At 42.0% G+C, this 27,252-nt stretch overlaps 1 protein-coding gene and 1 long non-coding RNA gene across 3 annotated transcripts in view; one reads left to right on the top strand and one right to left on the bottom strand.

The window, feature by feature from the left end:
* Positions 1-2,953: 2,953 nt before the first annotated feature.
* Positions 2,954-10,067, bottom strand: TENT5A (terminal nucleotidyltransferase 5A). 2 transcript variants are annotated; one of them, XM_032484511.1, is made up of 3 exons: positions 9,637-10,067; positions 8,826-9,387; positions 2,954-7,704 (listed from the first exon to the last, which is right to left on the bottom strand). In XM_032484511.1, exons 2-3 carry the CDS (start codon positions 9,348-9,350, stop codon positions 6,928-6,930), a joined length of 1,302 nt encoding a protein of 433 aa, XP_032340402.1. In that variant the 5' UTR covers positions 9,351-9,387; positions 9,637-10,067; the 3' UTR covers positions 2,954-6,927. The 2 variants fall into 2 exon arrangements, with proteins under 2 accessions (XP_032340402.1, XP_032340401.1); XM_032484510.1 differs by having other exon boundaries at positions 9,582-9,920.
* A 155-nt stretch (positions 10,068-10,222) lies between these two features.
* LOC116665284 overlaps positions 10,223-27,252 on the top strand; it is a 233,043-nt gene continuing 216,013 nt past the window's right edge. The window contains exons 1-2 of the long non-coding RNA XR_004321820.1: positions 10,223-10,784; positions 17,338-17,410. This is a non-coding gene — a long non-coding RNA (uncharacterized LOC116665284). The remainder of the gene's footprint in view (positions 10,785-17,337; positions 17,411-27,252) is intronic.

Genomic DNA, 27,252 nt, shown 5'->3' on the forward strand with positions numbered 1-27,252 from the left:
GTGGAAGTGGCTATTTATATTAAATAATAATTCATTTCGACATTCCACAAAATATTAGCTTCCCCCAGCATTTAGGAAAAAATTCTATCATTTACTCCCTCGCAAGATGTGCCTAAACAACTTCCCATGGTTTTCTGTATATTTGAGCGATGAAATTTTAGTCCTTTGCTTATTTTAGAATTCCGTGTTTATGAATATCTACACTATGGTCTGTAGTTACATTTCACATTCCCCCTCCTTAAAATTCTAAGGTAATGTGAATTCCTCCTGCTAATCTACAGGAAAACACTTGCCTATATAACTCAGCTCTCTCTAAACTGCTTTCCTTTTCCCTAAAACTTGCAGATAAAGCTTCACTAACCCTGTGGAATAAAACACATCATCTTAGTTTCACTCTTCTACATGCTCTTCTAACACTTTAAGTACAGTAGACATTAGAAAATAACACTCAGCATTCACTATGATTTTTACAAATGGAGTCGCTTCCCTAGAAATAGCAAAGAAAGATCATTCAGTCTTCATTTTTTAAATAAATGTTTTATTGGAGAATAGTTTAAGATCTATATAAAAACTGTGAAGATAATACAGAGTTCCCATAGATCCCACACCCACTTTCCCCCTTGTTAATGTCCCACATTAGCGTGGTACCTTTGTCATAACTAATGAACTAATATTTGTGGTATTTGTGGTACCTTTGTCATAACTAATGAAATAATATTATTATTTCAGTAATACAGTACTTCATGCAGATTCCCTTAGGTTTTACCTCATGTCCCTTTCTGTCCCAGATCTCATCCAAGACACAATACATGTAGTTGTCATGTCTCCTTAGGCTCCTGTTGGCTGTGGCAGTTTTCAGATTTTCCTTGTTTTGATGATTTAAGGACTACTAGTCTGATAATATACAGCATGCCCCTCAATTTAAGTTTGCCTGATGCTTTTCTCATAATAAGACATTGTGGGTTTGGGGACAAAGATGTCAGAGGTAAGTGTTATTTTCATCACATCATGGCAAAGGTATCTCACATCATCATGATTTATCACTGGTGATGGGGACCATGATCACCTGGCTTAAGACAGTTGCTCTTTCATCACCCTTTTCAGTATGGTTCACTTTGGAAGGAAGTCACTATGCACAGCTCACTCTTAAGAGGTAGGGAGTTAAGTGCCACCTCCTTGAGCGGGTGGTCTCTACCTGGATTACTTGGAAATCTGCCCAGGAAATTTGTCTTCTTGCCTTCACTTATTTATTTATTCAATCATCTATTCCCATGCATGTGGACTCATGGATATTTTATTCTTTGGGTCATAATCCAAACACTATTTATCCACTTTGTTGCTCAAATTGTCCAAGCTTTGGCCACTGGAGTTCTTTCAGATGGCCCCTATGTCCTTTTGACATGCCCCTATCATTGTGGCGTTTTGTTTTGTTTTTTCCCACATCCTTGCTTTCTGGAACTGCAAGATGCTCCATGAGGTTCCTCCAGGATATTCTGCTCCAGCCCTTGATCCAGCCGTTTGTCAAAGGAGACCTGGTTCTGTTTTTTGGAGCATGGCATTAGAAACCAAGCCCTGGGCCTTGCTGGGTGAAAGTCATTGTCATTTTAAAATAATTTCTCCTCCCCCTTTTCCTACCTGACTGTATTTGCTATTAGACTAAAGGACATTCATATTGTTTATTTCAAACTTGGTTCTCAGAAGGAAATTACAGTTTAATTTCTGAGGTATTTGATGATTTTAACAGTTCTTATTCTACTTTATATTTAAAAACTATGATTTTAATTTCCTTTTTTTTTTTTGCTTTTCTGAGTATTTTCTTTTCTTTTTGCCTTTTGTTTTCCTTCTTAAAGGAATTGAACGTTAAAGGAATAAGATTCCTAAGGAAAGAAAGAGTGGGTTTCTTCTCTCCAGGCTTAGTTAGCTTGGTACAGCATGCTGATCCAACTAGAAATAGCAGGGTGTACCAAAGTCCAGGAGGAGCTTAACATATACTGTCCTTATTCAACCTTCACTTAAAAAGAATTATGTGATGACCACAGACATGTGAGGGATGGTTGTAGAAGAATGAAGAGGTTGCAACAAAGGAAGAGAATAACACACAAATACCACCACCAAACCAAATAACCACTTTGCATTTTTATGATGTATATGTGAGGGCAGCTGGCTCTTAATATCAGAAGTGGTTCTTTCGTAAATGTAGTGTCAAGCATACATTCTGTCCAACATCAGGACTTTGAATGGTTTTAAAAACCACAAGTATGGCCTGTAATAGTCTAGGCTTACCAAATTCTCATGCGACTAGTATTGAGAAAGTCTCCAAAACTACACACAAACACAAATTAATAAATACATGTACACTCCCTGGCGATGTGAACAGGTGAGATGACATTCAGTGCTCGTCAAAAGGGCCAATTCTTTGCACCCAGCACATGCATGAACACAGAGTACATTTGAGATCCTGTGATCACTCTCCCTTCCCCATCCCCTTCCAGTTATTGGCTCCCCAAATGTATTCCCTTCCTCCAGATGCAAACACTCTGAATAACACTACAGAGCCTCAAACAGATGATGTACGTATATAAAAACAGATGACTGAATCACAGCACTTGGGCTACTAGCGAAAACCAAGGCCCACTCAGGGCTACTGCAGCCCGGCTGCTCAGAGCCATAAGTCTCTACTGATAACTGGAAAACAGCTCTGACTGGGTAGCTTAACACAGCTAAGTTAATGGCCAGATTGAAAATGCCAGCAGCCATCACCTAGGTTATTTTACAGCTCACTGAGCCAGTCAGAGATGGGCTGGTGGAAAGCTGGGCATTTTAATGAGTTATATTCCAATCAGAAGTTGATGAAGGTTGGTCTTCCCCAAATCCTGCCTTGTCTTTTCTCACAGACACGGGTTGTATTCAGATGATACAGTCTAGCCAGCACAGACACAAGTCAACACACAGATCAATAGAAAAAAATAACTTCTTTTTATTTACAAAAAAAAAAAAATCCAAATATTGGATGCTGTAAACAAAATTCACAATCTGTTCCCTCTAGCACTGATTCGAACATGTCAGTTTCTAAGAGTCCATTCTCCGTCAACTCCTTTTCTGCCTGTGACACAGTCTAAAGTGAAAATATTCCGGGTGCAGCTTGCTGCAATGGGACATCTCAGAGCAGGCAATGGTTGGAGAGAGGTTGGACAGAGAGACAGCCGGCGGGCAGAGCCATCTCCATTCTGCAAGGATTTGCAGCAAGTCTCGCCAAGTTACTTGACATCTTCCAACTTTGTATTTTGACCATGTACTTCATGAGCAAGCCGTTATTACAACAAAATATTACATAAAGATTCTCAGCACTGAAAAGGCTATGCTATAAGAGATCATAAAGAAAGATTATATTCAAATAGGTGCTATATATGAAAGTACTTTTTTTTGGCTTTTTGGTTTCATCTAACATATTTTGTCTTCAAACAACAACAAAAAAAGCTTATTTTTGAACTGCTGACAGCTTTCAACATAATACGTTTCATTTACAGAAGAGTTCACAATATTTATTTGACAAGCATTGCGTTGAAAACAACTTTATGCACAATAAGGCAACCAACGATAAGCAAACAGAGAGGGGTGGTAAGAACAGTAGGTTCACTTTTCTTTGCGTTTCCTCCTTGGCCTGGCTTACAGACATCCTCCCATCCTTGCATTTCTTTTGGAGCCACGTTCAAACAGTCCACCGAATACCAAAGTAAGCAGATACTTGATCTCATTTCTGGACGGGAAAAGTCCAGCTTGATGTAGGACTTCTCGAGGCAACTCAATTTTTGCTGCAAATGAAGTAAATGTGGTAAAAGGGCACTATCACAGGTGAGGTGTTTCCTGATGTGCCAGACTCAACAGGTGAGAAGAGCCTCGAGACAGTAAAACTTCTTCCTGTTTTAAAGTCACAGCACGCTAGGCCAGATAAACACAAAGGTAAGCACATCACAGGCACTAATCAGGAGTTGAGAGCTGTTCTTTTCTCTGACCTATTACACATGGCTCTCTCTCACCAGACATTCAAATTTTTAGGCCACACATCCACAAAGAGAGACAAAAATTCCACTGTTTGTTCAACTACATATGCACAAGACTATAGTACAGACAAAAGAGAAATAAATTATATAAGTCTTAAAGTAAACGCAGAAGGTTGTCTTGAATACAGCCTGTTCTATCTGAATGGCAGTCCAACTATGCTACCAACCCTGGAGTAAGCAAGAAGAGAACATAAATATCTGAGAAAACAAATGAAAAGTGTATTTTCAAATAAGGCCCCTCCCAAAAAAACCTGTGTCATAAAATAACAGCAGGTTGCGGCTGTGGCAGAGCAGAGACCTCCAGATTCTTCCAAAATAGTGGACGACTCATTGGCCAAGAGTCAGGATGAGAAGGAAGAAGGCAGATCACCAGCTGCTCCCCCTGTGTTCCCGAGGGATCCCTTAGCTTTCTGTTAGAAAACCTCCAAACAGGTAAGTAGGCGGAGCTCTGGTTTCTGACAGTTCAGTATCCAGCTTAAATCTGCAAATGGAGTATTTCCTGGGAATTTCACAACTAATTTTTCAAACCCAGGGCTGGAGTGAGGGAGTCTGAGCCAACACAGGAGAAGAAAGAGTTCCCTCGGAAACAGTGAGTGGCAGTGCAGTAGCTGTTACAGCTTGGACAGAATTCACAGGGACGCTGCTACAGCAAACCCATCAAGTTCCTGTTAAGGCTTCAAAGAAACTGTGCAAGAAAGGTAGTTCGGATGGACTAAACTAGCCTCAAGCATCTGAGTGATGCTCAGGGAACAAATTACACTGCCAGTAGGATGATGCTACTTCCTTCCCCAATCCCTCTTTAACCGATGACAGAAATCTGGTTGACTCCTCAGAGGAATTACCATAGTAAGTAGTCATCCACTAGAGTTGGTGGGGATTATGTGGCTGTTTCACAACACAAAGGGAAGGTTTTCAGGTGTTAGTTTTGTTTGTAACAAATGCATTTTCAGAGACCAGTGTCCAAAGGGATTAAGGGCTGAGAGAAGGGACAGGTTTAGGATTAGCTGTCACTGAACTGAAGTAGTAATGCCAGTTCATTTCACAAAGGTGTAACTGGTCTCTTGGGAAACAGAAAATAAAAGTTGGATTTGATTCAATGCAAAGTGACTGAATTTAAAGTACAGTACTAAATATTTAAATGCAGTGTGACAACCAGATCAAAGATGCTTCATATTGGTGTGAATTTATAAAATTTCATATATAATATACATCTCATATATAAATTTTAAGCAATTGTGCAAATACTCTTTAAAAAGGGTCATTTCACATTTATTAAATTCTAGTGGTCCTGGAATGCAGAAGGCATTCATTTAAAAATTCATTTAAATATTCGTAAGTAGTGTTCAGATCACCAGAAATTCTTTTTAGCAGTCAGGGATTTAAATAGACTATCACTGATCCATTATCCATTGGATTATACACCATGGAGGTATGCAAGTATTACAAAAACTTAAACGGTTCAAACTGTCAAAACGGCAGTTCTGTACAAAGAGTGCTCTGCCAAACAAATATTCTCCCATTTGTGGAATTCCATGCCTCACAAAAAAAGGAAAAAAAAAAAAAACTCACTAAAAAATGTATAATCTCTGCTCTTCCTATCAAATATATTAACTGTTTTCCTCCTTCATTTGCTTTTAATTTTTTTAGATGTGGGTTTTAACTCATAACTGCAATATGCCCACGTCTCATGTCATCCTGTTGAAAACATAAAAGCACACAGTATTTAAACATTTCCTATTTGCTACAATATTCTAGACCATAGCCAATGTATTGTGTGTATATACACATATCACAAATATGTATATATATACACATAATATGCACTCACATACACATGTAGCTATAATATCACACCAACAATGTTAACTTTATACAAGTATTTGCCAAGAAAAAAAATAGGGCATTTCCTCCATCATTCACAAGCTTATGTGTTATTTTCTTCTTGAGTCCCTGATAAAATAAAAGTCATTAAACCACAAAATTTTTCCACTTCAAATTTTCAGAAGGCAACAGGCACTTTGATGTGTACTGGTGTGTAACAAATATAGTAACTCTTTATATATTCTACTATATCTCTTCTACTTGGGTATTTTTATCTGTTAAATCTTTGGTCCTTGAGCATACTTTCTTTGCTACAGCTGTTTTTGCTTGCATTTTCACATTTAAAAAATGCGAGCTATGCACGCAGCTGGAAATAATGGATTGTGTCATCATAAGTTCTGCTGTTTGTTATGAGAACTTCACCAACCTACTACTGTTCATTCGGAGCAAGCCGTTTTATCAGCGCAAGAGGAGAATTCCACAGAAAGCACTTGCTGCAAGTCTCAGATAGTAATTCCAATGTTGGAATTCCCTTTCTTCCTCTATTACTGTTACTATCTTAACTCCTGAATTGATAATTAAGTTGGAGTGAGACCTTTTTTCCTCTGTGTTTTCCCTTTTGTGAATTCCATCTTACAAGAAAGTCTACACTTTTCTTTTTTTCCTATGGCAAAGCTATGGGAGCAGGTAGTGCAAACCCATATTGTCATCAAGCATTTTCTTTCTTTCCCTTGTTATTTTAGGCAAACCTGGTTGCTTTTAATGACAGGTCTCTTTTGTTTCAGGATAGAATCCAATGGGGCAGGAGGATCAGGTTAGGAGGGTTGATGGTAGGGGGGAAGGGGAGGGTGGTCATTTTGAGATCATGCTCCCATACCTATGAAAAGATCCAAAGCTTTGCCAAGTTTAAAACCAGGAGCAGATCATCATTGCACAAAACACATCCCTAATCAGGGCTGGGTCACTCAGCCCTTTTTATTCTTTTCTATTTTTTTTCCCTATCTTGTCTGAAATGGCTTCCCCACTGGACATTTTTAAATGATTCTTAATTGCAGGGTAGCCAAGTGGAGTATGTCTGTTGTTGGCATGTGAATACCGGCTGGACCTGTGCAATGTAGTAATTGCTAAAGTTGGCATCTGCTACATAGGGGGCTGGCTGGTAATAGCAAGTGACATTTGCCACATTGGGGATGACATTTTGGTCAGCTAGCACCCGGATAGCCAGCATTGTGATCAGGTTTAAAGTCTGTCTTCTCTCATGTCCCATCAGGCACACCGTACTCTCATTCACCACTCCATGAAGGGTCATGAGATAGTCATACTTGCGGTCTTCCAATCCCACGAAGTGGTTCTGCAAATAGGACTCCAGTTTTCTCTGCTGCTCTCCAATGTCTGAGAAGTCAATGAAGAACCTGGAACACATATACCTCTGAAGGGTCTTGATCTCATCAGAGGCGGGCCTAAAGCCCCTCACTAAGAGGTTGCAGTACTTAAGCAGGCCTCCCCCCCTGATTTCTTCTGGGTTCCTGGTAGCAATGATCTTGTTACAAAGGTGATCAAAGGCTTCGTGGAAATCCCCGTAGACACTCTCCCCGATTATCGTGGGGTGAAACGTTTCAGTCATTGGGTTCTCTGAACATTCATAAAAGAGGAGAAGAGAGTCTAATTTGATTTGAAAAGAATCTACACTAAATTCAAACTGCCTCCGGAGGGAATCCACAAATTTCAGTTCCACATTTTTGCCACTGTTGTTTGACAGGGATATGAGACTCCATCGGTCAGAGTCATTGCACACTTTAACCATTTTCTGCACATAAGCTTCCTACAATTTAAAAGATAAAACAAGAAGATGAGCACACCTAGAAAAAATAATATATAGATAAATAAATAAATGCATCCTCGGCACAACTGAGAATTACTCCTTCCCTTTTGCTTTGTCAAGTTTCAGCAAAACACTACCCTACAGGTTTAAACATTAGTCTTTTTGAAAACAAAACAAAAAAAATTTAACGAGTGGTTTTGCCGTCGGGGAAAGAGGCTAGAAGTAATAGTTTGAGGCTTTTGGCAGACGGAGGATAGCACCAAGAGCTTCTGTTGTCATGTCTGACTTTGAAATGTTATTTTTTGAAAACAGTCTTCTAGGTACAACAGTCACACACTACCACCACAATACTCAAAAATCAGAATAGAAGGGCATACAGTGAAAAGTTGATCTCACCCTTGTCCCCAGTCACCCAGTACTCCCCCGCCCCCGAAGCAACTGATTTAATCAGTATCTTTCAGGTCCCTTCAGGGATTCTGCAGTTAGTATCAAATATGAACTAAATCCAGACATTCGGGGACGCTGGTTCCCCACACAGTTTTAACTAACTGTATAAACCGCGCTTTGAACCAAAGTGAGGAGGTGGGGACTCATTATATCCTGAACAGATGAACCAACTCGGAGAAGCACCGAATATATCCTTAACACACGGAGTCAGCTGAATTCAGCTAGGGAATCTAGTCACACTTTCCAATACAATAATAAGCCCATTAACTCGACTCTCCTGCAGGCTGCTCTTTTCCCAAAGACTAAATCACCAAATGACTCAAGAGAAAAACAAAAGAAAAGGAAAAAACGATTTACATCATTTCACTCTTCCACTTAACAGAATCTACTCTGGACACGACTCAAGCAAGGGAAGCCAAGGGTTAAGAAATAAGGAGAAGGAAGAGCAGAGGAGGAAGCAGAAAGCTTGCGGCGCTGAAGCAGCAAGTAAACTAGAACGCTCCACACGGTCCACGCACCTCGGTTTACTCATTAAAAACCTCAAAAGCAAAACAGGCAAGGGCGCCCACACCAGTCAGGGCGGCAGATCGAGCCCCTCTGCCCACTGCACCGTACCCGCCCCCGAGCGCGGCCCGGTGCGGCCCCCGGCCCATTCCGGGGTTGGGGGGCTTTACCTTGAGCGTGAGTGGTGTGATCTTCTCCTTGTTCACCCCTTCGGGTAAGAAGTCCAACAGGCAGTCCAGCACGACGTCCTTCACAGTCTGAAACTCCTCTTCCCCGCGCAAGTCGGCGCAGAAGATGAGGTCCAGGTCCTTGTAACCCAGGCCGCTGTCCTGGTGCAGGACGTGGCTGGCGGCCGAGCCGTTGAGGCGCACGTCGCGGACGCCGATGCGCTTCTCGGCCAGGCGCCGCCGCACCACCTTCACGATCAGGCTGGGCTGCAGCTCGAGCGTGGGGAAGTTGCCGCGCCCGTGGATCGGGATGGTCTCGCTCAGGATGCCGTCCAGCCGCTGCACTTGCTCCCAGTTCAGCACGTTGCAGTGCGCCGTGGGACTTTCGCAATAGTCCAAGCAGGGCCCGCCGAAGCCGCCGCCGCCGCCGCCGAAGTCGCCGCCGCTGAAGTCGCCGGCCAGGGGGATGTAGGCGCCTCCGGCCAGCTCGTCCTCGGCCATGGCAAAGTACCCTTCGCCTTCCGCCATGAAGTGCCCGCCGAACGCCACTGGGCCCTGGTCGGTCCTAGAAGAAAACGGGGAAGGAGAGCGGTGAGGACGCGCGGCGGCGGCGGCGGCGGGGCGGCGGGGGGCCCGCGGAGGAAAGAGCGCGCCCCCTCAGTTTTGGCCCCCGCCTCAGGGGCTCCCCGGAGACTCTCCCTCCCCAGGCCCCCGCGGTCCCCAGCCACGCGCCCCGCGCCCCGCAGAGCAGCCCCGCACCAAAAGTATCTCTGATGCATCTGGAAAGCGCAAGCGGGAGTCCCGTCTGTGTCACCTGGAGGCGGCCGCCCCTTCTAGGAGCGCGGCGAGTAAGGAAGTGCGAGGCGACAACACTTTCAGGAGCTGCGACTGCGCTCCCGGCAGCGGCGAGTGACTGAGTCTTTCCCCGACCCCGGCCGCCTGCGCTGGACACTCCCGCCCCTCACCCCCGCCCGCGCTGCGCCGCCTCAGCCGCGGTGGTCCCGGAGGTGGCGGCTCCTGCTGCTGCCGCCGCCGCCGCCGCCGCCGCACACGCTCCCGTCTCTGGAGCTTTAGCAGTTGTGTGAGGGAAATGTCCTCAGTACTTTTTTTATACCGGGGCTTCTCAGCGCTTCCGGGGCCCGGCGCCACACGCTCGCCACACCCTCCTCATCTGCATAGGGCGCCGCCCCCGCCCGCCCCGCGGCCGGAGTCTGGCGGAGCCGAGCGCTGCGGCGAGCGGTCCCCGGAGCGGGAGGCCGGCGGCGGTCCGTGTGTGCACATATAGGCATGGACATATATTTGATGTATGCCCGGCCCCCCTCCCCAGCCCCCGCCTCTCTAGTTTTTCCGCAAGGAGGAGACACTTCAGATGCCTCAGGAGTCTTAAGTGGCCCCCAAACACCGGGTCGCGGCTTAAGTCGCGCAACTGCAGAAACTTCCCAAACAGAAAATTCTCGTCAGACACAGCGCGGCATGATAGCTTAGTGATGGGGCTCCAAAGGTTCTTCCCGACCTCTTCTTAAGCAGTGTATGGTGTAGAATTAGACCGTTGACCCCATTAATAAACCGGGTCTCGGTGTGAACGAAGGAGTCCACTTCCCGGTGCCAGTCCGTCTCGGCGTGCAAGGGGCAGGGCTCGCTCTCTGGGTTTCGATTCTTGAAACCGCGGGTGACAGGGGAGCTCGGGGCGAGCCCGCGGAGCGCCGCGGCGGCGGCGGCGGGGGCGGGGCCGAGCGTGCGTCCGTCTCCCGCGCGCGAGCGGCTCGGGGACGACGGGAGCGCGGCGCGGGCCAGCGCGCGTCCTCGAGCGGACGCCCCGGAGGGTCGGGCGACAGGACTGGCGAGTGGCCAATGGCCGAGGACGGGGCGGGGCCGGAGCGCGGCGCGGGGCGGAACGCTTGGCGGCGCGTTCTCTGGCCGAGAACCTGAGGAGGCGAAGCGCGTTCGTCGCCTGGCGCTAAGGTTTGGCTTTTTCAAATGAATGTAAATGTCAGCGTGAAATGAGCTAGTTTGCCACGAGCCGTGAAAGTACAAGTTCAAAGGATACAAGAGTGCCTCCCCCAGCCCTCAACTTCGGTCGCCTTATCGGATGAAGTGTAGCGTTATCTCCGTGCGCGCCCGCGCTCACACTTCAGTCTTTGCTAGAAAGCGCCCCCCCCCTTGCTTCTGGCCGTCGATTCTGGCCGCTTGCTGCCTCTTTACAAACTGAGAGTAACTTGCCTTCACTTGGTGGTCGCGGGAGGCTGAGGTGGGAGCAAAGGGGGGGGGGCGCGCCTGGAGAGCCGAATCCCCCGCCCGTGGCCCGGTGCCACCCCAGCTCCCCAACCTGGGAGGAAGACCCACCCTCCCTCCAAATTGGGGGAGCTCCGGCCCAGTCACCAAAGCTGTGCGCCTGGGGGTGTGAGGGGGGCGGGGATGGGGGGGGGACGGTCGCCCGCGGAGCATCCGGCTGCGTGGCAACGCCGCCCCCTGCCGGTGACCTGCGGAGCTGAGTCCCAAAGCGGAGGAACCGTTCGGAACTCAGATGGAGGCAGTTATCCTTAAGCGCCTGCCTCACGGTGGGCGGGGGTGTCGGGGAAGGGACCCTAGGACAAGCACACAGCTCTCATAGGCCCATCGCTTCCCCGAAAGCACGCTCGTGTATCCAGCCATCCATGCGTGAATGCATCCATTTTACTCAGGCATTCCGAAAAATAATGTGTGTGTATGTATAATGTATATATGATTTGACTACGTGTTATGTGCCAGGCACCAAGCTAAATGCTAAGGATTTAAGAATTACAGCGTTTTACACAGTCTAGTGGGCATGACAGGCCAAGTACGTAATTATGGTTCATGTACATGTATTATGAGCAAGGAATGTTACAACAGAGAGAAGCGGTGGGCTGACTGGGACCAGGGGAACTGGGAGAGAAGACCAGAGGAGAGATGTCCTTTCGATTGGATCTTGAAAAGTAGATTTTCCTTGGTAGTTGAGGACAAAGGAGGTAGGTGCTATCAGCAAAGGGAAAAGTATAAGAGATTATTAGAATTAGAGTTTGAGAAAGGATATATAGGCCACCATGGTGAGGACTGAGATTGGTGATGAATTTGGATAAAGTTCGGGGAGGTTCCCAGAACTTACTGAACACCTCTGGGCTGTCCTCTGCTTAGCTCTTGACACATAAAACCTCATTTAATCGTCAGTTGAGAAGATACTCTATGTCACAGGGATTTGGAAACAGGAACTGATAGGTAAAGAGACTCGTTCAAGTTTCATGGCTAATAAGTGGTGAGGTCAGGCCCTGAACCCAAACCAGTTCTCTGTTCTATTTAGCTGTCATTTTCAGGAATGGGATACCTGTAGCTTACCAGTACCTCCTTATTGGAAAGCAAGACAAAAACAGCAGGAAAAACGGTAAGAAAGAAAAAGAAAAGCCCTGTTTCTCTCAAAAACGTTTCTCTCAAAGGCTAGTATGAATTCTGCCCCTTAAAACAAGGGCAGAGGAATAGATTGTGTATTAGGTGTACCGCATGGAAAAAATCAAGGGTTTATAGCCCCACGGCCATTATTTTGATCTTTATTTTAACACATTTTCGGAAGAGGTGAAAAAATACACCTGAAGCTAACTCAACATTATAAATTAACTATATATACTTCGATTTTCAAAAATGGTTTTAAAAAAAAGCAGAAGAGTCTCAGAGCTGGTGAGTACCCGTGCTTCATGCATGCCTGCAGTTTTGTTCTGTGGGACAAAAGGAATCTGCATTTTACTGAGTCTTTCATGTGATCCTGACACAAGGACCCAGCCACACTTCACACCGCACTGACAAGGGCCACTGCAATCTGGTTCTCTGGGTGGGGACCCTCTCCACGGCAGAGGCTGCTCTCCTCGGCCCAGCTGCTCCCATGGCCTCTCCTGAGAATGGAGGGCATGGACAAGAGGGAAAAGTGGAGCAAGAAGCCAGGCACGGGGGACCTGCGATGCATCAGACCCTGTGCTGGGGAAAAGATGAGTCTCAGTGGCAGTAGGGAAAGACTCCTTTTCCCAAGCTGCCAGGACTTTGTGGCTGATACTTCCCCGACCACAAAGCCTTCCCCGACCACAAAGCCTTCCCCCTCCCAGCTGGGTTCTCCCTTTACAGCATCCTTCCAAATCCCCATCATCCAGACCCACTACCTCCTGCAATAGGACATCTGGGAGATCTTACTCTTGGCAGCACTTGATGGTGCTTTGACTGTATTCATATGTGCCTGACTCGTAGTGGCCATTGGATACATACTGTTGAACGAAAGCATCTATTGTTCTTTGTCCCTCTTCTCCCTATCTTCAAACTGAGATAATAATTTACACATTCAGGGGTGGGGGGAAATATTCATCCTTACATGAAATTGCAAATTTTACAACTGCAAGCATTTTTTTCCCCTAGATACCCAGAGTAATTATCAAATGAGAAAGTCTATACTTTCAGACACATTCACGGCCAAGATCATCTCTCATTGCAGTTATCCTCAGATTAAATGTAGATGCAGAGTTGCCATATATGTGTGTAGGTATATATTTATTTTAGGCTTAACTTCTGAATCTATTTGGTAAATAATTTACCTTTCCTCATTTTAAAAGGGAAAAAAAGATCTGTGGCAATATGATGCTATGTGTCTCTACCTGTAATTCTTAAAAGAAAGCTTTACATACATTTTTAAAGAAAGAAACACTGTGATTAGTTGACCTTGATTTAAAAGGTACAGTAACAATCAATCTGGATTTAGTACAATAAGAAGAAATTAAGTTTTGGCCTGAATAGTAGTTACCATTATTGAGTCGGTTATAATGTGCCAGACAGTATGCTTAGTATTTCATATACATCATTTCCTTTAAACTTTTCAAATATCAGAGCTTTACATAACATGTCTCTGTTTTCCAGATAGGGAAAATGAGGCAGAGGAAGGCTCAGTAACTTACAGAAGTGGCAGAACTTTGGTTCAGAGCCAAGCGTGTGGCTACTCTCAGTCCCTTTCCTCCTGAGAGCCTGTCTTCTCCCTGTCTTAGACTGAAAACTTACTGGAACTGCCCTCTGCTCCTTCTCTCTTTCCAAGTTCTTTATGTTCAGATTGAACACAACATCAAAGACCAAGCTGTTTTATCCTGAAACGGCTTCTGGGGCCTGAATGCACAGGGACCTGCAATTCCTGAAATTTCTGATGGGAATTTCTTCATCGGTCAGGAAGGGCCTGCTTCCATGGCAAGGTGGACGGAGCAAGCTAGCAGCCTCCAGAGAGCCTGCGAGAAGCTCCCACCCACGCTGAAACACAGTGGGAGGTTTGGAGCCTGCCCCAAGTTCACTAAGCTGTCATGCTTCCTTTCCCACTTTGCTTTGTCTGCTTCATGTCTTTTCAGAAGGTTTCAGAAGATAAGAAGCAAACAAATACGCAGTGATTCCCCCAAGCTCTTACCCAGAAGGAGAGAGAGAAGAGCTCAGAAAAGTGCTCTTAGGCTGACTTCTTTTGCCCCATATTCTTTGTCTTGCTCTGGGTCTTTTCACACCAGCCCTTTCCACACCCTCCATTGATTTTTCCACCTTCCACTGCTTCTGCTCTTTGATCTTTTCCACCAAAAGTGTCAGGACCCCATAGAAACACATCGCCCCCCCCCCGCCCTACCCCCCAGGGAAGAGCAGTGACAAGGTGAAGAATTTGTGCCACTCCCTATCCCCTTGCTGCTCACTGCCTTCATAAGGCAAAGCCCAGTGATTCCCAGGCCACTGAGGGACAGACAGGCGTCCTTTCTCAAGCATGCACGTGCAGAAGTCCACATTGCAGAGCAAACTGGCACTCTCTCTGCTGTCCAGTTAGCATTAGTAGGACAGCAGCCAATCACAGCACTTCATGTAAAAATCAGAACTCACTTGGGAAACTAAATTACCTGTTTTCCCAGGAAACGGTGCTTGTGAAACAACTTTCTCCATATTTTCAGGGAAATAAATGTTTAACCAGGGCCTATTGAAGGCCAGAAACATCGTAAGTCATACAATGTCTAGATTAGTTTGGGAATAGCTGTCCAACTTTTAATTACTTGTATGGTTATTAGCAATCAACAGGTTAACTTCTGTAATTTAGACTTTTCAACTCTTTTCAATCTATATTATTTTATCTTCAAAATTATTCTGACCAATGTGCAGTCCTAATTTTAAAGATGAAGAAAGACTAGGTGGTTTTCACAAGTTTACATAGCTAGTTATAGAAAAATGAAAGTTACACTTAGTTGCTCTCAGTCATGGGCCAGCACTCCTTTCTGGTGACCACAATGTTTAATCTTATATCTGTAAATATATTTAAATGATTGGTAACAAATCCTTCAGTTTGAAGGGATCCTCTAGCTACACAGAGAGTCATTTGTGTGGCCTACATTCTCACCTGTGAACATCTTACAAAGAATCCTTACTCTACTGTTGAGCATCTTTTAAGTGTAATTTCCTAAGGTTATTTTTAAGGGTATTTATTTGAAGTGTATGACCACATAAAAATAGTTCTGTGTTCAGTCACGGATCAGTGAGCTTAGGAAATTCAGTATGCAAGCAATAAATACAGTGGACAGTCCTGCATCGTCACTCTTAAAGTCAGACTCAATATAGATTGTCCTCTAATAGAATTCTTCATCAGAAAGACTAGCCGGTATTTTCTTGTGCTACTACCAGTGCCAGTTACGCCAGAACATCTTCCTGTTTTGACATCTTGGTGAAACACTTGTCGTTTCAATCCATGTTGCAAGTCCCGTGGATCAGACAGTTTTCTTTACCCCAGCAAAAGAGACATTCAAAAGTCACATTCATTTGGAAAGATGGAAACTAGAAATATACATATATTTTCAAAACCTACCAAATATGAATAAGTAAACTGCTTTTCCCCAAAGTAATATTTATATTACGAGTTTTTCCTTCTGCAAGTTTGTACTAGGAGAATGTTTAACTTCTCTGAGGAAAATGTTGATGTTTACCTGTGTTTATAAAGCTTTGAGAGGATACAAGGGGGATATAATGAATTATTCCTCTTTTCTAAAAGGAATTTGGCCGAAATATTTGTGTACCTTGTGAAAGGAAAAAAAAAAAAAAAAAAAAAAAAAGACCGTCTTCTGTGGGTATACCCAGCTCGTTTTGATATATTTTCAGCCAATTCTTACTATGTACCTATGTTGATATATTTATTGGCCACTGATAGTTGATTTATATGAGCTTTCAACATTTCAGCGATAATTAAACATGGTATATATTCATTTTATTAGCACCACTTTGATATGCTAGATTCAGAAATTGCATAACTAACATATGAATTTGTAGCAGCTGCAAAAAGTACATTTGCTCACTTGTTTAAACTATGCGCTGATTCAATAATACATTTACTTCCTTATTTGAAAGGATTATTTTTTAATATATCTACTATCATTTTCTTTTTAAGTCTTTTCCTCTTAACTTCCTTCCCTTCCCTTAAAATCAGCTGCTGCAAAGAAAGAAAGAACAAAGTAAATAGAACAACAAATGTTATCTTGATATTTGGGAGAAATTACTATGGAATACTGTAAGCAACCAAAAAACACATTTTCTTAGAACGTCTGAGAAACTCAACACAACAAATAATACTTAAAAGGAAGGTTTTTTTTTTTTTTCCTGAAGCTATTAGGATGATGAACATTTTTAAAAGACAGGTTTTTGAGTTTTTTTAACTGTTCAAATCAGACTCTGGAAAGATCAGTTTAACTACCTTGAAAATCCTGAACTCCTTAAGTATGAACGAGGAAACTGGCTATAGACTCCATGTCAGAGGAGCCCTAAGACACCTGGATTTATTCTAGCAATAGGGGATAAAAGAGATTCAAGTGTAACTGTCTAATAAGAAGAAAGACTTCAGGATGCTAGTGGATTAGGCATTACTTAAGAAGGTGTGGGAGAAAAAAAAAAGAGCTATTGAAGTTATTAATATAGGAACCATGGAAGCTTCTGACTGGAGATTGATTTGTAAGAAGCCACAACTCCAGCAGGGGTCCTAGGGATTAAAAGGGAATTTGGACTAATACATAATTAAGTAGCCACAGTTTAGATAAGATATCTCTAAAGGGCAGTAAACTAACTGCCCTCCAGCTTTTGAAATTTGTAATTATTCAATGAAGTGATTGCTTGGCATAAAAGAGGTGACATTCTTAATTTTTCTTTGCAGAAAGCCATTTTAGAATATTAAAAAGAAAAAAAAATATATGGCAACTGAGAGTCTTTGCCCCACAGCCTCGCCCTGGTTTCCGTTAAATTCTGAAGATACTCATTTTTTTCTTCACTGGCATTAATTTGGCAACCAGACTCACCCCGTCTACTTCATATGAGTTCTCTGTGAGCAGTAATTCAACATAATTGCACTAACCAGGAATATATAGCTTTTCTGTGTGTTAAAAATAAATGCTTCTTGCATGTACCTGTGACTTTATTTTATTCTAGTCTTCTACTCCTGACATGTGGTGGACCATTATCTCTGTCCTTCTGTGTGTTACAGGGCTTGTTGAGAAGGTCACCATTAACAGGCACATGGACCTTGAACTCTCCGGAGCACCGAAAACACCTGCAAGGTTAGTCCATTTCATGCTCAAGAGTAGCACACCTATATTTTTAATTCATTATTTGGAAAATAAAATTAGTAATCATAAAAATATAACCTGAAGAACAGTCATTATATTTCACTTTAAATTTTATTATAACATGATATATTTAGTAGTACTTTGAAATGTTTTCTGTTTTATTTGTTATAATTCTAGACCAACTGCAGAGATGACTTCAGAATATTTCTAACATGAAAGCAGTTACCCTTTGCGCATTGGACAGGTCATTATTTTGAGTCACACTGTCTTCATAAATCAAAGAAATTGAGTTATCATGACTAATTCTTAATCCACTTTGTGTCTAAAGATAGCAAACATTTGGATTAAAAAACTGAAAAACAGGCTAATTATTTAGATGTTTTATCTATGTGATATTAGACAGCCTGATGTCTGGTTAAACTTCTTGTTTTTAATAGAGCAAAATGGAAATTTCAGTTGTCTTCTAAATTTAATTAAAGACCAATTTGATAAAAACATTTACTCTGGAACTTGCATTATTGATTTTGAATGCCTGTATTGATCAAATTAAACCAGAGGCTTTACAGATTACATTTTAAGCTGCACTAAAACCTGGGTATCCCTAGCCTTCAGCTCCCCTTAAATCCTAATGCAGTGCCCAATCCCTGAATCGTTAAGTCTCAATATGTGTGTGTGTGTGTGTGTGTGTATTGCAGGAGGGGTTTGGTCACAGCTGCAGTGGTGAGAGTATGGTTAAACACAGGTGCTTATATCTTCCCTAATTTTTTCTCTGGATATTTGTTCTCTCACACATCCTTTCTCATTTCCTGTTCATGAATACAGATAAATGGCTATTGAATCAATCTTGTGCTATCAGCTGCTATTAACCTTTTGAAAATCCTTAAGGTCTGATCACTATGGTTACCTAAAAATCACCTGGCAAATAATCTAGATTAAGTAGCTTAAATCTGTGTGTTGCTAGTAAAATTTTTCTACTTAGGAAGATAATGGTTTCAGTTGGAATATGGTCAACTTTAAAGTTTTAATAAATGTCCTCAATGCTATTATAAAGCAAAGTTTCCAATTTTATGATCGTTTGATAACACATTTTTCTGAAGCCCCAGTTAGGTATGATTAATGGTATTTTACTGCAGATTTAACTTTTCTCTCTTGTTTATTTTTCAATGCTTCTGGGAATACTTCAGAAGTTTTCACCACTGTTCTCTTTTTTAATCAAGTGATAAATCAAGAATAATCAGTTTTCAATTTCAAATTATGCTTTCATACATGAGATATAAAATTTAAAATATAGCATTTACTTATATGAGGACATTATGTTACTACTTATTCAAATTCTATGTAATAAGCATTTTGTTTAAAACTTTTGCTCTTTTTATATTCTTAGAACGTTTAAGTGTAGTGACTATATATCTCAAAAGAAAATGATGTGGCCTGAAAATACTAATATGCTTATGAGGACAAAGGACTAGTGCATTTTAAATCTGTTTAGTTCTTCAAAAATCTAAGATTTGATGGTCATCCAACCCGCTAATAGGATTCTGATTATGCCGTCAGTTCATTCCTCGCTGGCAGCAGCGTTTCATATCATCTATTGGTTATTGTTAAGTTACAGCAGAAATGAAATATAGGGGATTCAATTCCACATTCACAAACCCATAGAGATATCGCCATACTCTTCCACTTAAAGACTTTTATGCACCTAACTGAAAACTCACCACAAATACCAGTTTTGTGAAATTGAAATGTAAGTTATTCTCCCAAAGCTTGTAGACAAATGTGATGTCTCACTGAAGAGCACTGGAGTCTTCTCAAATGCGGGGGGCCCAGTTTTATGTCTCTTGCTGTGACTTTTTGGCTGTCCATAAGGCTCCCTTCACCTTTGGCCTCAGCCAAGTTTGCTTTCATTTGGGGCCAATACCACTTTGTTTTTTTAAATCCAATTTTGGCTAATAAATGTCTATAATATATCTTATTATATTAAATTGTGCTCGGAAATTGAACTTTGATTACAATCAAGTAGAACATATCAAATATGATATCATTATAGCATAAGTTGTTTCAGCATCTGTGCTAGATTACATTATCCACACACATGAAACAGTCAGATTTCTGACTGGACCATCCCCTGCAGGCAATGACCTGCTGCTTCTTGCCAGTTAAATTCTGTTTTCCTTTAGTGCTCTCACTGTTAGTGGATTATCCTCATAATTCCATAAATGCTGTTGAACTCCCAGTGGTTTCTTCTTATCTGTTACATTATTCCAGTATAAGATACCACTTTAAGAAGGGAGGGAGGGAGGAAAGAAGGAAGGAAGAAAGGAAGAAGGAAAAAGGAGACAAAGTCTGCTCTTACAGAACCTCACAAACCATTTTCAATCAGGACTTAGGTAATACCTCAAACCCTAACCCAAAAATAGCCAGTTCATGTTGTTTTTAATAAATTTTAATTCAAAGCATCTTAGCCCTAGGAAGAAACTATGTTTGACTGCCTTAGTTAATGCCACATCTTATTATTCGTTGTTTGGGAAAAGTCAACAGCTGTCTCAGAAATAGCCGAGTGCATTATTCTAAAATGAAGTGATTAAATCATGAGGTTGAGGGTCGGTTACAGGAACCAGGGGATGGATATTTTTTCCCAGTTTTTTCACATAGGTTTTTTACAACAACAATTATTCCCTTTAAAGAGAGCCCATACTTCATTTGATGTGGTCGAAGTAAACTCTCTTCAAGGTTGAGCCTCAGGGGGAGGGAGAAGGAGTAAAATAGTTAACACTAATCTTTGTTGGGGGATTATAGGGGCCCAGAGAGATGTGGCCTGTAACACCCACCATACATGCACATTTATGTCATAGCTTTGGAGAAATGATCCCCTAGTGCTGAGCTGAAGAGGAATAAACACAAGCTTGTAATGGTTGGCCAAGCTGGAAGAGCAGACTGGGCGATGTTAAATGAGAGAATACAAGTCAGTGGATCTTAGAGTGTGCCTGGGATTTTGTAGGCTAACTCTTCTGCAGGAGCTGGAGTGGAGCCTAAGGCCTAGCGGTAGAAACCCACGATGGCAAAGGGAGGGGCCGCGAGCCAGGTGGCATCAAGCCCTGGGAAATGGGAGTTCAAAGGATGCTCCTGACCTCAGGCTTCAGGGAATTCTCTCTCAGAGCATTCATCTTGAAGGCCAGCCTAAATGTAGCTGATTCCAGGTCCCACCTGAACTCCAAAGAAGGTATATCCTGATCTCTATCTTCCAACTGGCTGCTGGTAAAGCATTACACCATGTACAAAATCTGCTTGTAGATCTGGGACTACTGAGATAGAAATAGGGACTTTTATGTATGGAGGTTCCTTAAAAAGCTAAAAACAGAGTTACCATGTGATCCAGCAATCCCATTCTTGGGCATATATGCAGAGAAAACTCTAATTTGAAAAGATACATGCACCCCAATGTTCATAGCAGCACTATTTACAATAGACAAAACATGGAAGCAACCTAAATGTCCACTGACAGATGATTGGATAAAGAAGATGTGGTGTGTGTATATGCAATGGAATATTACTCGGCCATGAAAATGAAATAATGCCATTTGCAGCAACATGGATGGACCCAGAGATTATCATACTAAGTGAAGTAAATCAGAGAAAGACAAATATCATATGATACCACTTATATGTGGAATCTAAAACAATGGCACAACTTATTTACAGAGTAGAAACAGACTTACTTATATAGGAAACAAACTTATGATTACCAAAGGGGAAAGGAAGGAAGGAATAAATTAGGAATTTGGGATTTGCAGATACTGACTACTATATGTAAAATAGATAAACAACAAGGTCCTACTGTAGAGCACAGGGAACTATATTCAATACCTTGTAATAACCTATAATGAAAAATATATATGAAAAAGAATAGATATATATATGTATAAATGAATCACTATGTTGTACACCAGGAACTAACACCACATTGTAAATCAACTGTACTTCTAAAAAAAAAAAAGTTAAAGAAATAAATAGGGGCTTTTAGTCCCTAGGACAGAACTTTTACAGTACTTCTTCAATAGGACTGCCTGTGTACTAAGCTGGCGCGTTATCCATGGTATCAGTGACAGGAAGGATTTCCAAAGTTAGAGAAGTGGTTGTTCAAGGCTGGAAACATCTTCCATATTAAAGCACCACATAAAACCCTCTAATTAAGTTCTGAGTCAAGAAGAGATCTTAAAGAGAACCACCAGCTGGCAGGAGCTGGTCTTACCAACAGCCTCTGACCCTTTCACCTGAGCACTGTCTTTCTGTACGGTCTGTCACTTTGATTACATCTGTCACCACTAATTCTGGGACCTGAGAGCCTCTCTTTAAATTGTTGGCCTATGTGTAACTCCCCCCTTCCTTTTCTTCATTCTTCTTGTGCAACAGAGACGTGTTGCATTTTCTATATCAACGTGATTCAGTACCAAACTCAGATGAAAAGGCATTCATTACAGGCAAGATGCCTTGCATAAAGTCACATTTCCAAAGTCCAAATTCTTGATCCTAAGATGAATATGATGCAGCCCCTAGAACTGTGTGATCTCCTGCTCTGTGTCCTCCCACCACCCCATCCCTATGTGGTAATCAGTCAAAGTTTTCTACCTGTCATATTTTAATTCATGTTTCCAGCATGTTAGATATTCACACAATAGGCTGAAATAGGTAGTAAGAAGGGATGATTTATTCCAACTAGGTTGGTCAAGAAAGGCCTCTCTGTAGAGAGAATAATTAAGCCAAGAACTACAGGAGAAGCCGCTGCTAACCATGACGAGTTGGGGAAAGAGTGTTCCTTGCAGATGGAGCAGCCTGTACCCAGGCAGCAAGTAATCTGGTATTCCAGAGGTAAAGACACAAGTTCTGGAGGACCAGAGTATATTAAGGAAGGGAGAGAGGGCATGAGATGAGGCTATAGAGAAAGTCAAGGGCTCGATCATGTAAGCCATGGTGAAGAGTTTGGACTTTATTATTAATGCAAGAAGCCACTCAAGGCTTTAAGCAGGGGAGGGAGTGTCGTGTTCTGATGTACCTTTTGAGATCCTTTTTGCTACTCTGTGGAATAGGGAATCCAAGAGGAAAGAAGTAGAAAAAGAGAAACTAGTTAATAGACTGCTGCAGATATCCAGGAGACGATGATGTATCTTTGACTACTGTTTTTTTGTCTGTGGGTCACACAATCATTTTGGTGGTCTGGACCAGCAATATCAGTGAAAAAGAATGATGTGCAGTAGAAGATATCAGAGGCCATCATATCACTTCATGGTATTTTCTTTCAGTTTCTTATGCATATAGTTTTACATAATACAGGTAGTGGATTGTGCTGTGAAGTGAATTTTTATCAACTCTGCATGGTGATCAAAGAAGCCACTGGCCAATACCAAGATGGTAATAGTGGAGGCTGGAAAGAAGAGGATATTTTTCAAAATATAGATGTCTTCAAATACATAGAGATGGAAGAGATCACCTTAGAAAGGACATAGAGAGTAGACAGAGTTCTGTGATACATTTTTCTTCCTTTTAAGCATTACATTCTTACATTTACTCCCTGCCTATTCTTTAAAAAAAACATGTATAATAACTTATGGAGAGTAATAATATACTAAGATTGTACCATTTGATAATAGGAAGATGACAGATAACCAGCCATTGTTTTCAAAAGGATGCATTTAAAAAGAATTGGAACATAACCTGGTGGTCACCAGTAGGTCTCTCTCTCACCTTTCAGTTGGGCATTACTTTTCTGGATCATTGATGGATCCTTAGCAGAATTTACCAACAAATTCAGAATATTTACCAAAAAAAAAAAGCTACATGAAGAGGAGGAAATATTAAACTCTGTGTCTAGTCAGTCTCATTTCTTCTGAGAGAGAGTGTCCCTTGGTCTCCTGGGATAACAATACTAGCTTTGCTGAGCTGCTTCAGAATGCACTCTGACTTCTGCTTGGTCTAATGTACAAAGTCACCACCTTACAACTAACTGTTCAAAAACTTGCATCATCACCACAGTGAGTAATAAAAAATGTATTGTGCCTTGGGTCAAATGCCATGTTTATGGTTTCACTTTGCCTAGTGTAGGATATAATGACCTCTCATAGAGAAGGTGATCTCAGTGAGTCTATCCGTATCTACTTGTGCGGCTTGGATTTCATCTGCTCTTTGGGAGAGTCTAACTTGATGAGAAATAGATTTATAATAAATCGTCACTGAAATTCAGAGACTTGCCTTGAAAAGAAAGAGTACATGCCATGGGCAATTAACAAATGCAGAAATCCTTTAATTATAAATTATGCTCTTGCCTGAGGACTTTGTACTATGCTGACGAGAGGCGGAATCTAATAGTAAGCCTTTTCATTTTACGTACACATACACACACACCCACAATCTAGGAACATGTTAAGACCTATCTGTTCAAACAACCCATTTACAAATTGCTAGATGAGACCAGCATTAACCTCTACTCCCTCTGCCATTTAAAGAAACCAAGCTTACTGTCTCATCATGTTTCTTCTTCCTTGGATCCTCTCCATCCGTTGTGAAAATATGCCTCTCTCCCCTCCTCCTATCATACACTTGTCTTGCTTTGGAGTAGGTGACAACCAAAGACTGCAACTGTATTTTAATAGCAGACTCTTAAAGATTTCCTAGTCAAAGGAATGAGTCTCTAATTGTAGGAAATTAACTTCCCCTGGGAACTTTATTAGTTGCTATTTGAGATGCCTTCCCCATAGCTTCTCAAATTGGACCACCCAGGTAACTAACTGCATACGCTGAATGTCCACACATTTTGATAAAGCCACCCAGAGAGCCTCTCCTGACCCAAGTGGTTGTGCTGCTACTGACTACTGTAAAGCCATTCCTGTGCCAAATGAACCACAGACTTTCAGCAAGTAAGGAGATGAAGAAAGGGCAGCAGCATCATTTTCAATCTGTTTTTTTAATCTCAAACCTCACAATGCTGGACCTTTCTGCAGAATTTCAGTTTGATTTGTATTATCCACTGAGGAAGTCTGGTGCATGTAACAGCTTCCTCTTAGCATAGATAAGACCAGCAGGCTAACAGTTCTTTGAAAAAGTAGGATTAATTATCAGGAAGCTGTTGATAGTTCATTACTAACCTGTAAAAACCTAGCAAGAATAAGGTCAGCTAAAATAATGGGTCCATTTAAAGTTTGGGTCATATAAGACGTCATTAAGGATCACATTATTTCAGCAAAGAAAATATTCCAGAGAGCTCTTTTCTTAAAAGAAAATAGTTTTTCTGCTGGAGAGCTTCCAAACCGCACCATTGCAAAACCTAAACACTTCAAACCATTGAAAGCTAATGTTTAACTGTCTGGTTCTAGTTGTCTTGAAAACCCTTTCCCCCTTGGTAATTGATTTTTGTTGAAATCCAGGTGTCCTTTGGCTTTTAATCCCAATTATGTTCCTTATGCTAGATGAACATACTTTCATTGCCCAGGGGTTATTTTTTTACATCCTGTGTGATGTTAGGGTGTATTCTGCCCTGCTCTGTGTGATTAGGAGGAGTAGCAATCAGCATTTTACTAGAGTTGGGGAAAAACAGTAAAAAGCAGGGCTGGCCCAAGGCATGATTGTGAAATGCCTGAAATGTTTTAAGCCCTTGTCTTCCAGTTTGTCATTTAACTCCTTTTGTGCCCTAATCTCTGGGAATCTTGTTCAGCCAGGATTTGGTGGCAGCCCTAAGCACCTTCTGTTGGAGGATGGACTGAGACCAGGCATAATACAATGTGCAATGTCCTGATACCTATTAGATGTTCAGAAATTAGTCAGTCAGCATCCTCCCCAGAAGCATCTCCTAAGCCTCAGGACTAAGGGCTACTTAATACTGATTTACAACGAAACTGCTTGTGAGAACGTTTGCTTTTAATAACTTCATTCTTGAAGACTGAATAACTTTCTGAACCCAAAGGAATGTGTCTGTGATTCTGACATTTTAGGCCTCGTAGGAGGTAGAGAAGAGACGTGGTAGTGGTTTGGGGAAGACTTCACTCCTCTGAAGTGATGACAGCTTCCTGTTCATTAGACCCGCCTTGCTGGAAAAAATGTGATCATGGAAACCAGGCATCGTGTGGGACCTGATCACTCACACCAGAGCCAGAGAGCCCCAGTCCCAGCTCAGTGCCAAGACCACTCCCCTGGTAGCCCACAGGTCTGGATTCTCCCATCTTTTCCCTGCCACCAACCATTCATGAAGGGTCTGAATAGTTAGTGCATTTTTAAGTGCCAGTATGACAGAGGTAGATATAGGATTTGCAGAATCTGAAGCCTATACAATTACAGGAGCCCTCTTTAATAGAAAGAGCACTAAGTAATAAATAATAGGTACAAATGTGACTATTTAATTAGAATATGAAAAGAAATCACCACGAAGTATACATTTAGAAAGCCAACAAATACATCACAAAATGGATAAAAATAATCTTTTTTTTCATTACCTTCCTGATATACCCAATAGTATGTTAGTATATTTTTCCTACTTTTTCCCCCCCTTGGTTGCATACTCTGATTGCTCCCTCATGAATCTCTTGATAGGGGAGAACTTCTGAGTTAATTAACCATTGGATGCCTCTAGTTTTTCATGTAGGATGATTTGAAGAACTTTCCACAAATGGGCTTCGGGCTCTGAACATTTCAAACCTTCTTTATACTCTGTATCCACATACTTCTGGCATTGTAGGGACATGCTCAGCTCACATTACAACCTCTAACCCTTTGTCTTCATTCCTTGACCCCCAAATGAGTAGACAGCAGGAGTATTTCTGAACGTACTCCTGCATGAGGACAGGTAGCAAAACTTAGCTATCCCTGGAAGTGACTGCAATCCACAAAATACATCCTACCAGACCCAAACTAAAAGGATCCCCAATTCAATTTGCCATTAGCCAAATAGCCAAAATGTCCATAGCCAGTCTGACACCACCCAACGTGAAGGTATTGTGGTTAAAATATTTTACTTTTTTCAAATTTTACAAAAGCATATGCCTGAACTAAGGAGAGTCCCTGAACATTTAAACTTCTTTAGCTTCACAGGAGATGAACCTCTGCACAGAGGGGATACCCCAACACAGAATTCTAAGAAAGAGAGGTCCTACTCTCCCCCTTTATGGAAAGAACTCTTTTATGCTGAAGTTCTTGGTAACCTATAAAACTTACATATATGTCATAAAAATAATATCAGTGTTATTACTGAAGTCCTTTTGGCTCAAGCGTAAGACAATCTCAGAGGCAGAAATCATGATATCTGGCTCCCTGGATAATGGAAGGGGAATCTTCCTATACTGAGAAGAACCTGGTTTCACTTCCCCCTCCTTCAGCACTGCCCAAGGCAAGCTGAAGCAACTTAAATTATGTTAAGAAATTTTTAAATCTAGTTTAATAATTGGAATTATCTGATTCTTAAAATCCTAACTCTACCTTGCCACTAAGAAGCTGTGTGAGCTTGGACAAATTAGTTCACCTCTCTAAGCGTTTGTTTTTTCTCATCTCCAAAATGGCAATAATACTACTTGCAGAATTGTGGAAAGAATTGAATGAATAGCACAGGTAGACTGCTTGGTACCTAACAGATGACTAAGACATTGTAGTTATGGTACTTAACTGTCCACATTTCAAGTGATAACTATAAGGGAAGAACCAAGAAGAGGATGTCAGACAGCCCGGGGCCCAAGGACTCCAGATGTACCAACATGGCGCAGAAGGTCAAACTCTATAAATACTAAGGGGTGAAGCTCTCAGTGTCAGCTTCTTCACTTTGCCCCGGGGCCCAGTGACAACCCAGTGAAAGTGGCCAT

The sequence above is a fragment of the Camelus ferus genome, chromosome 8 (assembly GCF_009834535.1).
Source record: "Camelus ferus isolate YT-003-E chromosome 8, BCGSAC_Cfer_1.0, whole genome shotgun sequence".
NCBI lineage: Eukaryota > Metazoa > Chordata > Mammalia > Artiodactyla > Camelidae > Camelus > Camelus ferus.